Source organism: Montipora capricornis, chromosome 14 (assembly GCF_036669925.1).
Source record: "Montipora capricornis isolate CH-2021 chromosome 14, ASM3666992v2, whole genome shotgun sequence".
Taxonomy (NCBI): domain Eukaryota; kingdom Metazoa; phylum Cnidaria; class Anthozoa; order Scleractinia; family Acroporidae; genus Montipora; species Montipora capricornis.
This window is the reverse complement of record NC_090896.1, coordinates 34,167,740-34,185,950: the sequence shown is the minus strand read 5'-3', so window position 1 is coordinate 34,185,950 and position 18,211 is coordinate 34,167,740. Positions and strand designations below refer to the sequence as shown.

The 18,211-nt window shown below is 39.8% G+C and overlaps 1 protein-coding gene across 4 annotated transcripts in view; it reads right to left on the bottom strand.

Annotated features, from left to right (window-relative positions):
* Positions 1-12,790, bottom strand: part of LOC138032295 (ras association domain-containing protein 2-like) — a 35,228-nt gene extending 22,438 nt beyond the window's left edge. Inside the window, exons 1-2 of one of the 4 annotated variants that reach the window (XM_068879941.1) lie at positions 12,771-12,790; positions 108-367 (exon numbers count right to left, since the gene is read on the bottom strand). In XM_068879941.1, the coding sequence (XP_068736042.1) occupies positions 108-363 (256 nt within the window). In that variant the 5' untranslated portion in view covers positions 364-367; positions 12,771-12,790. Of the gene's footprint in view, positions 1-107; positions 368-435; positions 579-5,080; positions 5,292-12,416; positions 12,673-12,770 lie in introns of those variants that run through there. The other 3 variants (XM_068879939.1, XM_068879938.1, XM_068879937.1) reach the window with 3 other exon arrangements.
* Between the last annotated feature and the right edge of the window lie 5,421 nt (positions 12,791-18,211).

Genomic DNA, 18,211 nt, shown 5'->3' with positions numbered 1-18,211 from the left:
GAATCAAACCGAAATGGCATTGATGTTTCATTTAGTGACGGCATCGAAAATATGTGGATGCTGGATACGATATTGGTACCATCCAAGTCATTAGTACAAGAACATACCTTTGTTGTTAAAAGATCTACTTCGTCCAACCCGGGGTGATCTTGGGACTTTCGCTGTAGCTAATTTATCCGAGACTTGGCTCTGACTTCGAGCGGTTCGCGACGATGGCCGAGATGGGATAAGCGGCTTCCGTTGGCCCAATAAAGGGGAATTCGGTGCGCTTCGCGACTTGAAAACTCGAGCTTCCGGTGGTGGAAGATAGTCGTTGCTTTTAGGTCCTGGTTTGCCACAGTGTTCGTGGTACACGGAAGGCATTCTCCTGTTGAGTAAAAGAGAAAATCACCTTGCTGAAATTCGTAGGATTTGGAAGAAACTTTATCGTCATACCATTCATTACAGCTTGAAACGTCTGGTTTTGTGCCAGCTGCCAAGCTATACTTTTTTCTGTAACTAATCATCGTGTTTTGCCAAAAGGACTGATATTTCATCTGGGAATCGAATATTAAGAGGCCGATTTCTAGGTCATTGCATGACAAAAATAATCTGTTGCGTTACTGAAAAATTTGCGATGTTTTATTCACGACTCGCGGTACCTGCCTTAAATTAACGCTACGATGATTTGACCAAGTGACGACTGTGACGAAAGTCCTTTTACACAGTGGTCTTGCCTTCTATGATTTTGAATTGTTGTTGTTCCAAGTGGATCAATACCAATCTCAATCGCTCTTACGGAATTTTTTTCTCGCCTTTAAATCCCTGCTGAATTAATTAAGGCGTTTAACGATGAATGCGCAAGAAGAAAAAACCATCTTTAATTCTTGTCTAGCAAGTTTTAACTCTCACGCGCGGAAACCGATATTTGTTATCGAACTTTCCCATTCTCTTCACAATGCAAGAATGAAACCTTAAATATTTTATTTTAATTGTTAAAAGAAAAAAACGATTCAGTCTCGAAGAAAAGCAATATAAAGTATCTTTGTTACTTAGCAATGATCGAGGGCCATCGAGTAGTCCCTCCTTGTTTCCTTCGTCGATCTTGTTAGTAACCGCGAGGCGAGCGGAAGTCCGCACGCTCAAGACTTCCGTTCGCCACAATTTCCGCTCGCTCGCTCACAAACAAAGAGGGACTGCTCGCGTCCCCTTGCGCATCTTTCTAACTTCAACATCACTCGTGTCTCGGAATCCAGACAATTAACGTCACAAAGTTTCCCTAAACTCTTCTCTTTTAGTAAATAGCAGCTAAACAGCTACATTTCTCCAAACCTAAAATAACGCTGACCTCAACGCTTCCCTTACTGGTGGAATAGCACATGCTTAGAACGGTGGATATAGCGCAGTTTGGCGTGCATCTAATTCCGTGTCTCTCCATATGTAACCTGATGAAACGAGGCATTTGAGAAAACATCGTAGCTTCAACTACAGCTCTACTAAGAGACAAATTATAACGTTTGAAAACGTCTGCTCCGATATAAGTAAGGATAAGCACAGCAATTACGGAATAAGAGATAACTGCGAGAAACAACACCTTAGGCAGCCTATACTCTGGCCGATTGTTAGTTAACGCCATCAAGAAATCGTAACAGTAAGTGAAATATTGGGTCGTTTTACTAATGGCATGCACTTGTGATCTGATGTTCCTTTTTTTCTCCTGTTCAGCAAACTTTATCCAAACCAATACACCTTATTCCAAAATGGCTGCTATTTAGATGTTCTTTTGTTTTTCTTCAAATTAGACCTTGATGCCTCGTTCACGGCAAAATATTCTTTTGAATTTTCAGCTCAAGAACGAGGCATCAAGGGCTAATTTGAATAAAAACTAAAGAATATTTAATTGACGGCCATTTTGGAATAAGATCTATCTTCAAGGATTTATTTAGGGCCGATTGCATGACCGGATTTCATCCCAGGCTGACGTTTTGGTGGGATAACAATAATTGCAATTTATTTTGTGTAGTTTTACCAATTACTGGCCCCTGCTCGCTATCCAACTTAACGTTAACCCAGAAATTACTCTAAATACAACACAAGCTGAGCGTCGTGACCAAAAGAAATGTCTGTCGAGCATACATAATTTAAGTTACAAACAACAAAGACTAAACTCTGAAAAACTGTTAGGCTGAACAGCTTTCAAAAGCCCCAATTGCAACCCATTTTAATCTTCTTCATTTTTACCCATCCCAGCCAACTTTTGTATTTTCTGTTTTATTCAAAGCTTCCTTAACTTTTGTAAGTAGTTATTTTTACGTTTCGCTTGATTTTGATTCCAGTACTCGGTCGCTGAATTTGGCTAAATTTCGTGACACAACCCCTTTAAGAAAAGATGTGATGATGATGATGATGAGGAGTAGGAGGAGCGGGACGACCACGACCACGAAGACGAAGAGGATAATAGGAAGGACATAACGTGATTCTTGAAGTTGTGAATTATAGTTGCAAAGATCATTGCAGTAAGATAAGCAACTTCAGTAGTTACCAGCAAGTGTGAAAAAATCCAGGCATAAACGGGACTCGAGCCCATGACTGCGTGATTTGCACTGCACTGCTCTACCAACTGAACCCATCCTCTACCTCTGAAATGACTATTATCGACAATTCCTAAGTTTCTCTGAATTGACTATTTAGGCCGTTAATTTAGCGTTTGATAGGGATTATGGGAAGTGAATATCTATTTTTAAAATCCAAACCCTAATGCCTAAACTCGCTGGACTCGAACCTGGGAATGTTCTATTAATAGCCCTTTTACTTAAGCACTAGACTACCGCATCGCATCATTTTTTTCTTCCGAATGCCGCTGTAATCGTGTATTGTCACCGGCTAAGAAACAAGTTTAAAAAGGAAAAAATCCCAATTACCAAACCTCAAGAGAAAGGTAACCATTACTAACCAGTACTAGGCTTAAACGAGACAGTTCCATGTTACGTATATCCCGTAAGAAGTGAATGAGATGATTTTCTAAAATACATGTATATGAAACGTAAAGTCGAGTAAAAGTGCTGAAATCAACTTAGAGAACCGCAAATCAAACCAAAGGTTGGTACTGATGCATAAGAGAAGAAAAGAGAAGAACCCAGAAGAAAAAGCTCTAGAGTCAGAGTGGAGAGTCCAAGAATCTATCCCGGGCCACAGTGGTGAAGTGCTCTCTCTCACCACTTCAGCAGGGGAGCTTGGATACAAAAACACAATCAATGCGCAAGTCCAGGTTAATATTATAGCCATGGCAACAACAATACTTTTTTTCCATCCCGTTTGACCGGGATGGTCGAAATGAATCTCAGTCCGAGCCGAAATTTGTTAGTAAAAGTACCAAAGAGGCAATTTTTAAGTGAAATAGACGTTCAGAAAGCTGGGCTGGAAGTTAAGTCAGGCAGAAATTCGGCATCTATTCCTTGCATACGGGAAAATTTGTAATCATCCTTTAACTGTTTGTCATACACCCGTAGCTAGTCAATTAAAATTACGGCCTCACCAATATAATTCCGTGGTAAAAAAGTGGCTCTATGTCTATTAACAAATCACACTGAAAGTTCAAGTCATATTGACTACAAAACTTCCTTTGTATTTTTCTGTAAGGTAGGATTCATTCTCCGCGGTCAAAAAGATTGAGTTTTGGCGAGCTCAAAGAAGGTAATTGGTGAGTAATCTTCCACGGAAATTGCTTTAAAGGTGAAAGATGGAAGACCAAAAATAACCGCTTCAATTTTCTGTCTGCAGTTTCAGCGCGCTTTGCCACCGATCTCAAATCAAATAACTTATTTACCCACGGTATTCTCATCAGTTGCACTAAGTACTACTATAAATACTAGTTATAAAAATTCGTAATATAAGCTATGTACAACTACATGCAATAAATTAAGTAAACTGCTTTACATGAGAGACGTGTTTAATTGAAGCCATAACATTAAAAGAAGTCGCTACAGCCAGCATGGAAAGATGCTAGAGACCCTGCATGCCGCAAGTGAGTTGGAAAACTATTCCATAATACCTCACCACTATACCTGAAACTATTCTTAAGCAAATTGGAGAGGGAAACGAGGTCAACAAGTTTATCTTCAGTGTTGCGAAGAGAATAGCCAGTAACCGGCGGTGCTACGCTCGATAAATCTAGATCGACGTGAATCAGGAGCGAGCCCATTTAGAGATTTTTACATCATGCAAGCTTTTTGTTTCTGGCGCTGAGATCTGGATTATCTATGCAAAAAAGGGACAAAAAGAAACACCTGTTGCATATATACACAATGGTGGAGATGTTTTCGCCAATTAATATTCATGAAAGCAGAAATAATGTGACTGCTTCGAGAATGATACAGTTTTTTCTTAACATAGTCTACGCAAGGCATCTAAACTTGTGTCTCAAACCTTCGACAGAGAAAAGGGAAACAGTAAAGTCCAATTTGTAATGAACTGTTTTCTACCTAGTAAGGCAAAATAACAATAATTTGCTAAACACTGAATTATCTTAAACATTCAACGTTTGATGTAAAACTGAATACACAATGATGTCGACTATATTCAGTAGCCAACGCCGCAATAGCGTCGACTGACATTAAAAGGATGAGATAAAATATAAACCGAGAATTCTTCATTGACATTGTTACGGAAATGTATGCAAGCACATTACTAAAATACAACTAGGCGGAGGTGAGAAATACTCAACAACGCCTTAATGGAAAGCTACTTCAAGATTGTCCTTTTTTTCTCCCTCGGTATATCGCAGTTTAATTTGTTTTTTTCAAGTTGATACGAGACGTCGAAATTCCCAATCGAGGCAAAAAAATGCTTTAGTTGTCCGTAAAAACAAAATCGAATCGGGTCAAACATGTCTGAAAAAGAAAAACAAGGAAAAAATTGTGTGCGGACGTTCCAATGCGGCGAAAAGCAGTTTGTTTGGTCATGTATGCCTACAACTAACAATGAACCAAAAATGAAAAATAACTAAATACAGGATAAAGATCAGATTTCGTTTTGAGCACAGTAAGACATGGTATCGTTTTTTGATACGAGAAAAGAAAACAAGATGCAAATTTGTACATACGCCGGTGAAGAGTAAAGGAAGTTCTTCATCGCCCTTAGCAGCTCGATCATCTTGAACCGTGGACAGTAAATACGATGCACAAGGAAGATTTTCTCTTATTTTTTTCAGGCGGTAATGTCTGTTGGTTATTATCGTTGTATAAACCAGAATCGAATATTTCTAGTGTTCAAGACAATTACAAGCTTTGGACAAATACATTACAGCTGTCTTATAAAGTCTCGCTGTCAAAATGAATTTTGTCTGTCAGGCGCGAAATTTTCGCCCAATCATATGATCTGACTAATTGTATTGCTCTCGTTATCAAGTCAATATTTATCGAGACACATCAATTTAAACAACAAGGTCATGGGGAGATTTGCTTAGTGACTGAAAAATAACTTCATTTTCATCACGAGGCCTAGAAATATAGAATTTGGAATCACCCACCTTGTATTGAAGGAATATAAGCGAAATTGAGCAGCAGATATATGTTTTTGGATTAACATCACCTGCCCATGTAACAACACAAAATGCGAAACTGCGTAAAAATGATCCTTTAAATGTTTTTCGGTTTTTACGTCGGACTTCGTAGCAAATTGTGCAAAACACAACTTTTTTCCTCAAAATGATAAATCAGCGTCAGCTAAATGTAATACAAATTTTTCACCAAAACACTCTCCATTCGAAATCAGCGGTCATTTCCATCTATTCACCACTAACCGCAAGATACCAGCAGACCCTCAACGATGGAATTTTTACATTCTTGCTTTTCTCCGTCAATATACTGCAGTTTTAAAATACAAAAGAAGACATTCTGTCTTAGAAGTATAAGTTAAAACTGTTCAAAGCCAATATTTCGAAAGGTAAGATGGAAGGTCTGGAGAACGGAGGTTCCTTTGTGCGTTTGCGCTTATGCTTGTTTAATCTTATCGACTGATGAGGGAAATATCTCCGAAGCCATACAAATGATAAAACTGTGACAGCGCGAAAACCACACTAGTACAAATGCGGATATGAGACATAACATGGGCGAGGAGTACAAAGGAAAAGACTATATGAAACTGAAAGACTAAGACTTTACGAGGAAGGTCGAGTCTACCGCATATGCATATATGCCAAGTCTCCAGCTTTCAGACTCAATCTCCGGCCCTCCAGCCGAGCAAGCAAAATCTCCAGCTGAGCTTGTTAACAAATTTTGTCATACATATATCATATAGATCGTTTTCAGGTGACGTCATCATTTTCTAAAATCCAAAACTAAAGAGCCACGAAAGTTTTTATCCTCATCAGGCATAAGAGGCGGTAAATTTGTATCCATTTGCAATTTTAAAGCTCAATAGCGTGCTTCGTTTGGAAACCAGAGGCGACGATCGAGTTTATTGAGAAGTATATATTTATCTCATGGTTTTGAGCCTTTTTAGAATTTAAAGCATTAGGAAAAGTGCTTAGATAAATAGCTGTCTGTTCAGTACAGATGATCACTCGCCTAGATAGCCAAAGTAAGTAACAGATGTTGACACTATTTTCCGGCCGCCATATTGGTGCACCACAGATGTGCACCAACATGGCGTTTTCATACTGGGCTCTGTAAATTTCTGCGAAACATTTCGACGAATATCTGAAGTTTGGGGAAACGCACAGGCCTAAAACTTGGAGAAGTGTCTTCTTCATTTATCTTCTACAACATCACGAATTCTTGACTTTTTCCACTGGATGGTTTTCGATTTATTTTTTTATTGCGTGACAGTGAAAACGATCTATAATTGTTCCACAAACGTAAAACTGTTCATGATCTAAGAAATCGTGAAATCGACGAGAAATCAAGAAATTCTAGACCGAAGAGCCCTTTTCTTCTCACTGCTCGTGTTTGTTTACCCGGAGTGACTTTGTAAAATGTGTCATTAAATTACCTCAGAATGCAGGAAAACTGATCTAGGAGAACACAGATTTAAATTTTTTCCTGGTGAGGGGGGGGGGGGGGGGGGGGCCCCCGGACCCCCCAGAAAAGTTGGCCCCTTTGGCGCTCGCACGGATTGTAGGCGCTGCATTAAATCTCCAGCGAGCCGCTCCCTACAACTTGGCATCTATGCATATGAGTTGGTGAAGAACTGTGCGTACAGTCTTTCCAGCCGCTCCGCCTGTTGATATTATTTACATGCTGAGGTATTGTATATTATTTTGTCTTTCAAGCACTAGTTTCTTGTAGTTCAGAGCCCACAGTAAATGGTTTCTGCTGCTGTGGTGTTGCCGCCAGTTATTTCATTTACATTTTTCATTACATTCTGGCGAAGTTTAAAAACTAAAAATAAAATAAAGGAGCATTTCTAAATAAGGAAGTTGATGGAGATCGCTTCTGCTCTGGATTACACGTCTGTGAAACTATATTCCATATTCTACAGTGTTTTGATTCAAAGTTCATCTTGGAGAAACAACTTAGACTCTGGTGCGAGAAATTGTTTGCATGAAGTCACTGTGCAAAAAACACTCCGAATTAATTGATTCTGGCATGAGGAAATACCAACAGAGGAGCAAAAGTTTCATTTTTAGGATTATATGAATAATTTCGAAGTGTTTCGGAGCTTCAATTACATTTTCAAAAGTTTTTTTGGTCTTTGTCGTCTTCCAAGCCCCTTTTTTGTTCGCCGACTGCAATTAAGATAGTTTGAGAAGTTCTGTTACTAGTGTATTGCCAAAGTTTGGAGACAAAGGTGAAATAGCGAGATTTACAAATGCTGGAGCATGAACAAAAGGAGATCAGTTGTCTCTGTCAACCATCATAGTGTCGATGATTCATTATTTCGGGATCGGCTATTCATCGAGTTACGAGTTGAGTTGAGTTTGAGTTGAGTTTGAGTTAAGTTTGAGTTAAGTTTGAGTTAAGATTGAGTTACAGTTTTAGGTGTTTTTCGGAATTAAAAGTAGTGAATATTCAGTACAAGTCACTTCGAAAACTGTTTTCTCCGCGTTGAAAGATATATTTGCATAAAATATTGCAAAATGGCATATCTTTCCAATGATCAAAACAATCTTATAATTATTACACCTTTCACGGCATCATTCTCGTTGCTGCTGTTAAGTCTATCGACGTCAAAACGATGTCTTCTTAGAGGGATACATGGGCTTTATTGTTAAGCCAGTTAAAGCCGGCCCGGCGGCTATCATGAACCGTATTTGTCGTCCGGCATCACAAGAACGCCGTAAACGAAAGAGGAAAACATATGACGAAATGAGCCCGCATTACGCTTTTTGCTCATAACCGCTAAAATTCTAAAGACGATTGTCACGTTTCTATTCGACCGAACTTTTGTAATGTCTGTCTATCGTATTTGTCTTTGCTTCTGGATCTAAATCATCAGAAAGAGGTTCAGCCGAGAATTTAAGTAAGTGAACATGTTTGACCTAGTCACACATGTCGGAAAACCATTTCACTGCAAATTTGAAAGAAGTAATGCTTGATTGTTTCGCCTGGCCTTGATGGCATTACATTTTTATTTAAAGTGCTATTAAGTGGTAACTTTAACTGTAAGTTATGAAATTAAATGCATGCTAATCCCTACTTCGGTCCGCTATGACGTCTAGTTGCCTAGCTACAGTCCCAGCCAAAAAGATGGTGACACCAATCCAAAAAACAACCCCTTCCCCCTTTTCATTGATCGCGCTATAACTTTGGGCAGTCATGACCTACGTCAATAGTTTTTTTCCCTACAACTTCGAAAAGGGGGGAAGGGGTGAACTTGTGTGTGGCATCAAGTGTCCCCGAAATTTATGACCGAGATTGGGTGGGGTCTAAAACAAAGGTCACTTTCAGTTTGACGGGTCACTCATACTTGCATGTCATTGTTTTACCTTTTCGAAAGTAACCCAAAACCCCAATTTGTCTAGCCCTAGGCCTAAAAGCCAAGTTTAGGTCTAGGGTTACCCAAATCAATTACGGTTTTGGGTTACTTTCCAAAGGTAAAATAAAGGCCTGCAAACGTCAAAAGTGATGCGTGTTTTAGACCTGCAGCCCGGATTGTGTCACGGTGCCCGGTTATAGGAGAGTGTCAAGCGCGTTTACTTTGCGACTAGAAAGGTGGGAAAGGTCATGAAAGGTCACGGGTGCGATTCGCATTCTTTTTCGGAATCTATACTGGCCCCTCTCTAAAATATGACTTGTTACTAATCAGTGAAAACACTATGAAATGATGTTTGTTTCTCTCACCTTCTGTTTCCCGTTTCTACATGGTAAGACTGGGGGATCTTTGCGCACTCCGGGTTCTGGTTCTCGTGCAATGGAAAGTTGATAGTTAACCGCAGAGTCGTCGGCAAGAGGTGATCTTTAATTATTAATTAAAAATTGTCTGTCTGGATCCCTACTCAACCGGTTAAAAAAAAAGGTCTACAAACAAGTTTTGAAATCAAAGTATTGAAATTGAAAGTGTATCTATGATCTGAACAAATCACGATAGACATTTCTTTCTGTCTACACTTTTACCATCCTAAAACTTGCACCGCTTTAAATCATGTTGCATAAAGCAGTTTACATTTCACATTATTTATTTACTTGTTAGTTAATTGTGGTTTTTCGTGCACGGTTTCTTTTGTTTTTACAAGTACATAAATGAGAACTGACAAAGGGTCAGTAAGGGAAAAAACGCGTTCCGGGTTCCGGGTTCCTCCCTTTACATAAACCTTCATGAAGCTCACTGATCATGAAAACCACGCAGCTGGACGACAAACGGTACGTTTCATCGTTTAGCCGCGGGGGCTATAAGCTAGCTTAACAGTAAATCCCATCCTTAGCCTTACAAGAAGACATCTTTTCTGCATCGCTAGAAGGAACAACCGCGCGCCGGTGGCTCAGTTTGTTATGCAGGAGATCGTGAGTTCGACTCCGGCCGGACCCGCAACACTCATGGTCTTAAAATAATTGAGGAGAAAAGTGCTGCCTTTGTAATAACATCCGCAAATGGTTAGACTTTCAAGTCTTCGCGAATAAGGACTATAAATCGCAGGTCCCGTCTCACAACCTTCAATGTTCATAAACTCTGTGGGATGTTAAAGATCGCTCACACTAGTCGAAAAGAGTACGGTATTGTGGTCTGGTCTTTTCATCAGCCTTGTGGTCGGCTTGGCATAATCTTCTGAATGGATTACTGATCGATGACACCACATAACAGCAAAACAGGCAGTAGTCAAATCGAAGGAGTCCAAGTGCTGAAACTGGTAAACTGGTAAACAAGAATACTGCCGTGCATGAAATTTCAAGATTATTTTGATCAGGTCAAAACCATTTCGCAAATATACACCTGTGCACTTCACGATCACGAAAACGGTGTTTCGTGGTCTTCTCAGTGACTTCTACTTAATATTTATTAGATTTAAGTGCCAAAAATGCCAAAAACCGTAACTCAATATTAACTCAATTTTAACTCAATCTTAACTCAACTCAAACTCAACTCAACTCGTAACTCGATCAATAGTCTATCTCCATTACTTCAGCCAGACACCACGGTGCAAGAGACTTCGGCCATGAAATTCAAGGTTTGGTCTTTTCATAGATTCCATGAAGTGATGACTCTATTTGGCAATCTTGTGTGATTTGACGTTTATGCTGAACGTTGGGTTAGATTTTGTTTAGTTTTACATCGGAAGTTTCTTAAACCAGTCAATTTTCTGTGAGCTAAAATTACCTTTTCCGAGATGTCCAGCAGCGAGATTTTGTAAAGTTATTGTGACGTAAATGTGAAAGTAGTAGGATTGTAAAATTATAGGTCTCTTTTTCCGTTCTTGATTTCGGTATCAACGAAAAGGAAGTAAAAGAGACTAGGTGTAAGATTGAGATTGCGGTGCAAATGCTTGGAATCTTAAACATTTCACGACCTCTCTCTCATAAGTGGTGTATAGAGGGCCCATAATTTGAACTCATGGGATACCAATAATGTAATTAAATGAAGTCAATTTATCCATCCATCTATCCATTTACTTATCTAGAGCTGTAATATCTAAAAACTGAAAAACAAAAGTTTCGTTTTATGAATCTTCAGAAACTAAATTGCTCCAAGAATAACTTATAACGGGTTATTTTTTTTCAATTCAGTTTCTGGAGTGGTTTCTATTTACCTTGGGGCGAAGCCTTCCAAGATTTCATTGTGATGGTGCGTTTGAAATTTGAGTCCTCATTATTATTATTATCATTATTATTATTATTATTATTATTATTATTATTATTATTATTAAAGATGTAGAGAATATAAAAAGATCAAATGCATGGAAGTCAGTAAAAATCCGAATTTGAAACCTTGACGGTCCAAGATCCAGTAACTGAGATAAGGGATAATCTACGGTGGACAAGCGTTATCCGTGGCTTTTATCTAGAACCGCATCTCGAGGCCACCTACACAAATCATCACAACAATAATTGCTTATAACTGCATCGTGCAGTCACATTAAGCAACAGCCGAAGTTACGAACAAACTATTATTCCCGTCAGTCATCCAAGCGTTTGAATTATTAATATCAATATTGAAAAATCTTAATATTTATATTAATATTAAAAAGTTATTATTAACATCATAACATGCATGTTGTAACATTAGGATTTTTCCAAGTGGTTAATCTGTCGGTGTCACTAACTGGTGTCATTACGGGGTGAATAAGCCCGAGCGAGAAGACGGTAGAATGGCGTGTTTAACGATATTCCACTCTTGAAGAAAAAAGGTAACTTAAAACACCACTGATGGGCTAATTATTCAAAACATACGATAGACAATATTGGTAACTTGCCAGAAACAGCGTGCAAATAATTTTTGTGGGCTCTAAAAATAGGAGTTTTGACACCAACTGAGAAAGAAATTTTTCGAAGCACCCCCTGAGGATTCAAATTTACCAACATAGGTAAATTAAAATCAAAATAATAAAGATCCATCGCAGCAAGGGAACTTCGACCACGACAAACAAACCACAAATAAAATGAGCAACAGAGTATGAATGATTATCATAATAATCATTAGTGGACTAAGTCGGCGCATAATTGGAATTTGAGATTTTGAAGATTAAAATTTAAATATTATTACAAGTTCAAAACGGACAGCACTTGCGCTAACATGTAAGTTAGGTCTTCAACGAGGTCAAACAAAAAAAAGGCAATGTCTACGGAAATATATCACAGAAAGACATTGGAAGATATCTACTTTCTTTGCGCAATCGGTCTTTCTAACCATGAACTTGTTATCTTCAGACAGTGTGTTTAGCTCTTCGCAACTAAGCGAACGCAGCGAGCAAACAGTGAAAGTACAAAGCTTACCGTCCAGTAATTATTGATTCTGAGATACAATATTTTAAAATGCGAAACACTGTGATTATTGTTTTCAATTACCTTTCGAATTCTGAAGAACTTGACCCCGACTTCTCTACCTTTCTTCTGTCTGGAGCGGTAATCGGAGAGAATTTGTGTCACAGCGAAAAAAGGCAAATTTTATCCCAGAATAACAAAACGTTCACGGTTCAAAGCTCATAACCATGCTGATGTACAAGTGATCGACACACAGACACGATCCACAACTTACGATTTTCTCTCGGGACATTACGACGTGAGCGCCGAGTGCAGATAACAACGGAAATGATTTCAACCCCAAATATAGATAACACAGTCAGTGGTACCCAATTAAGTCGTAACAAATAAAGTCACGGGTTATGTACTAATTAATAAAGAATTTTTACAGAAACTCACAATGAAGCTTCATAACGTTCAGTTTCATCTGGAGAAGCAGTCAGCAAATATCACAGTTGAAAATGGAAAATCAAGCTTGAAGCGACATAAAGGGAGGGTTGTGGAAAGGAAAACACATTCTTGGCCCGATCATCTTTTGACGTCATTATTACACCAGACAGGAAACAAAAAGATTTGTTTTTGCTTTCTCACAAAGGCACAGAAAGACAATTGTTAGATTAAAAACAGCCTAGGTGTAAAGAAATCCAGATAACGCGATTGATCTACCTCAAACAAACGCCAAACTAGTCTGCATGGAACAACCAACAGCTGGAAATTTAATCACACAATGCGGGATCGAAGGGCACACAGACCCCGGGCACACAGCTCGGCAAGATCTGGTTGAAAGGGAGGCAGTTCTTTACATGATCAAAATAGAGCTGACTTGCATCTTCGTTTGAATTATGGCATTAAAACGTGGTTTTTAACGTTACGTCAATTATCGTCGCCCTCACGGTATTGGAAAAAGAAAACAATATTATCTCCTATTAGCTCTGTTTGTCCCTTCACCAGCATTTGTGCAATTATACCATCAGGTTTTTCAGATTTTGGTTGCAAACCGCCCGTTGATGCTTCATTTTGGTCATAACAAAGGGTACCCATTAGAAGCTGATGTTAGGCGAGTCCATACTTGAGTCTAAGTGGACCATAAGTGCGGCAGAAACTCAAGTCAACTTGAGGCTTAACCGTGACGTCTTATCGCCTTACTTAAACAAATTGCGATTTTGAGACGGCAATACCACATTATATTGACGGCTAGTTGGGAGAAAATATATTCCGTTAGCGACGGAGCCCAATACGGAATATATTTTCTCCCAACGCCGTCAATATAATGTGGTATTGCCGTCTCAAAATCGCAATTTGTTTTGTATCGCGATCCATCATTTATAAGGATAAATAAAACTGTAAACTAATCAACCCGCGCCTGGTCGAAATTTCAATTCTTTCTACCTGCGAAACGTATTTGTTTGCATATGTCAGCAACCCAATTCAGTGCAACGACGTCAATTTCAACATTAGAACCAATCACAGGCCGCAAAAGTGAGACGGCAATACCACGAAATATTGACGGCTCGCACATAGGCAAAACTATAAGAAGATCGCGATACTATCCGGTATTTTGATCTGCTCAAGTACGCATTCGAGAGGGGTAATTCTCTGAAGATCCCTCGTTTCTAAGGTTAGAAAGTAAGATACTGTTAAAAACCGCGTTCACATTCAAAGTCGAACTCGGGCTAACTATGGGCATACTTAAAGCCTTTTTATGTCCCTAGTATGAACCCGCCTGTTGTTCTGGTTGGAAACAAGGCAATTTGAATGGAGCTTTATCGATATCCAGTTAGATGGCCCCTGGTTCATATACATTTTTGTTCTGCGGCCATCGAAGCTTAATTAGCAATGCAACACAATTGCAAATAGCATTGATTTAATTCGCCACTAAGGGCGACCAAGGGCGCCTTCCTTTTCTCAGAACTGGTCGGCATACCCGTCAGTTTGCAAAGAAAATGCAACAATTCGAAGGAACGCTTGCAGGATAATCCGGCGTCGCATTCTTTTGGAGGAGTATATATCGGAATCCTCCAGTGTGTTAATTTGAAGGCCTTGTAGCGTTAGTCCTTCCAAATGCCCGGTCTGGCCGGCCATTTGTGTCAAATGCGTCCTTAGTTTATCAATACTAAGATTAGCTTTAAGGACTGGTTAAAACTGAGTTCCTGTTCGAACGATGTTGATTTTACAGCGATAATCAGTTTTGGCACAGACGCAAATTTTTCAAAACGACACACTCGACTGATGTTGTTTCCAGTGGCTTTGGTGTAGTCAGCATATGGCTGATGTGTTCTTCAGTGTCCAGAGACTTTCTGTATCTCGAAGTCCGTAGTCTCAGCAATTAGCTTTGGGAAGTAAATTTTTGGCCTTACTCAATTTATTTAATCAATGTTCATATGCATAAAACCGGATGTGATGTAAAAGTAGATCAAGCAGGTGATGCGTGACGTCAACGCTTTCTCCTGCTGGAGTGTTCATCTCCCATGCAGCTGCGGCTTGAAAACTGACGGGAATTTGGGTAAAGCATTTGGCGTAGCGATGAGGATGCGTTACGTTTGGAGTTGTCTCGGTCGGAGTTGCTAATCAAAACTGGAACAACCATAACTGTCTTCGACTGACATGTCTCCACTTCCAATTTTCGTATATTTCTCTCTCTATTCACCGCCATCTCCTACAGCGCAAGCTTATTCCCAAGTGCTGTCAGACTCGTTGAATCTCAGATGCATGTCAGTTGTATTTCTCAGACATATTTGATTTTTTTACGTCCCCTTCCTCAACAATGTCGTCATATATTTAATAATAAAAAAGTTCTCACCAGTCTCAAGCTCCTACTATGTGATAACTAAGAAAGACCGTTAATCAAGCTTAGAGTCTCTCAACTGCTTATACCGAAAGAATTATTGCATGTTCCCTTGGACGGAACACTGAGATGGCTCAGGACGTCCATCGCTATTTCAAGTGCCCCTGAAGAATTCCATTGCAAATTCGACTTGCGTTTGTGGGTATAGAAGGCTGCAAAGTCATAGCGGACGGTATACTATTGTTTAGATGTGGAGATCCCTTTTAAAAGAACCATGAACTCGTCGTTTTTAACGATTCCATTGAAAATTCAGCTGCGACTGACTCAAAGAAGTGTCCTATCTGTAGATTGCTTAAACCGGACCTGGAGAAAGCATTCATGTCCAATATACCGACCTCCAGATTTTGGTCTTCAAAGCTTCATCTCAGACGGACTAAGGAAAACAGAAACCGGAAGTCTACACAATTTAAGGGGAACAGAAATGTCTATGGAGTACAATGGAGTCCACTGGAGAAATTTGTTGGTGTTATAGACTTTCCAAGTAGGGTAACGCTAATGTCTAGAGGAATCCTTCTTGAACCGGCATTTCGCGGTGGTGTTCCAAGTAACAGCAGATTTGTCTTGTCCGGGTTAATAAGTAAGTTATTTCGACGGCACCACGCAGCAATCTTTCATAAATCCTGTGTCAACTGAGCCTCACCTGCATTATTGTCTCGAACAGAGAATGACATAGACAATTGCGAGTCATCTATATGGCAGTTAAGTGAGTCAGCGTTTGGGAAGATTGCTAATCATCCATGTATATGATAAAGAGTGCAGGACCCAGGATTGAGCCTTTTGGGACGCTATGTAACACAATATAAAACTGCGATGATACACATCCGATGCAAAGGGACTGAAGACTATCGCTCAAATAACTTTTGAACTACTAAGTCCGGCGCATCCCTGGAGAGTCCCAAACCTCGACTAGAAGTTTCCTCAAAAGGGTACTATGGTCGATGCTGTCGAAAGACTTTGACAAATCTGAGAGCATTAATGCTGTTACTTGCTTCTTTTCCCTCACTTCCAAAATAAAATTCGACATGAAGATGTTAAGCGTTTCAGTAGAATACTGAGTACTTTGTATCTCCACTTTGGTGCACCGTAAGATAGTTTGTACTTCTCGTACAGTGTGTGAGCTGGTTAAGCGCTCTGCGCTCGCAAAATTTTGGACAGCGCAAGTAGTAGTGAGATCGGCCTATTTTCACTCTTTGAGTTCGGGAACCGTCGACCTCATACTCCTTCCAACCTGATGGAAACAGATGTGAGTAGGGACCCGTTCACAAGTTTGGGTCAAGACTGGTAGAATCTCTGGTCTAGCGTCCCTAACAATCCCCATATGTAACTTATCAAATCCTTGCGCCTTCAATATTCAAGGGAAATGAATGGATTGGAATGAAATTCCTCTTCTACGGTTATTATCTAAGTTGACGCAAGATTATTTTCATGGGAGAAACTGTTGTCAATAGAACGCCTCTTAGATTCCTCTGCGGAAGGAGCCCAACTGAGATGAAGAATTCGTTAAACTCAGCCGTCAGCTCCTTCATGTCCCTGGAATAAACCGGTCGCAATTACTCCTTAGAAGGACTGCAATTCCGGAAAACGCTCCATCTAGTACTGGTGCTCGTATCTCGGTTCATCCCACCCATCATACACTCTTTCTCGGCCTCACGCATCCTTTTCTTCACCTCTACGTGGTCCTTAAACGACATAAAAGCATTGAGAATAAACATACAAAGTTCTTGATCTTGAATGTCAAAGATCAACCCTTCACTTTCTTTATTCACGTTCCCTTCTCTCAGACATTGCCCTTATCCTATCAAGTGTCAGGCAGTGCCTTATTCTGAGACTTAACAGAGGTAGCATGGTCCAATTGTGTTACAACAGTGACTTTGTTGGAAGGCCTCAAGGGAAAAAGAGTGATTTGACGATGTCTAGTTTCTTCAGTGTGGCTGCGACCTACTCCTCTACTGAACCATCGGTGTCGGATTAAATTTCGCACAGCGCTTCGAACATCTTCATTGCGGCCATAGTTCAGCCAAGGATTTATCAAACCATTAAGAGTAACAAATAAACAAATCAATTGTGCGAAGAGACTCACATCATCAATTGAGAATCCCATCAGATGTAATACGATCGGAACAGTCAAGGAGGGAAGGGTGGTAAAACACAGTACTATAAGGATCAAACAAACTGTGTTTGCTATTTTCTTCTCGCTCGCTAAGGCGGTGCGCATATGTCTTCCGTACTGATTCATAGCCTTCCTGTGACGCGCATTTGCAATAAATATACCAATGTAACAAGAAAGTATGGCCAAGATACATAAAGAATACCACACAACAGTAAGTAATCGAACTATGAACTTGACTTTAGTGAAATACAATGAGGCGGCTCCAATTCCACATGTAATGACACTCAGTGCCCACACAAATGACACCTGCTTGATGGCGAGTGACCGTGTCACGTGGTTTCGATACCACCACGGTTTGCTTACGGCTAAAAGTCGGTCGCAGCTAATAATCGCCAGGTTACCGAGAACTAAAAAGAGACACAAAGCGACGACAAATTTTACTCCAAACCCTCGTAAGCCAGGACAAGAAGATTCATGGGTAAAAGCAACAGTGTTGTCGACAAGAGAAAATATTGCCCAGATCACGTCGGTCATCGAAAGACTGCATAAGAGCAGCAATGACGGGCGTTGGATGGAGCGGGTGCGTAAAACGGCAACCAGAACAACAGAGTTGAAAGTGAATGATAGCAAGTCCAATAAAGTGTCGAGTGGAATGACGAATAACTTGGTGACGTTCTGCAAGGTGCGTTGTGCATCTTCGGGAATGCTCTGAATAAAGCATGGTTGATGAATCAACTTTTCAAGAGATGTATTTAACGTCTTTTGGATGTCGGGCGCTGAAAATGCCTGCAATGAAAAATGAACGTTAAGTAACATAAAATATATATGCAACGCCATGCGTTTGAGTCAAGGAAATTAAATGTTTTTGAAAAGGCAGATCATTGC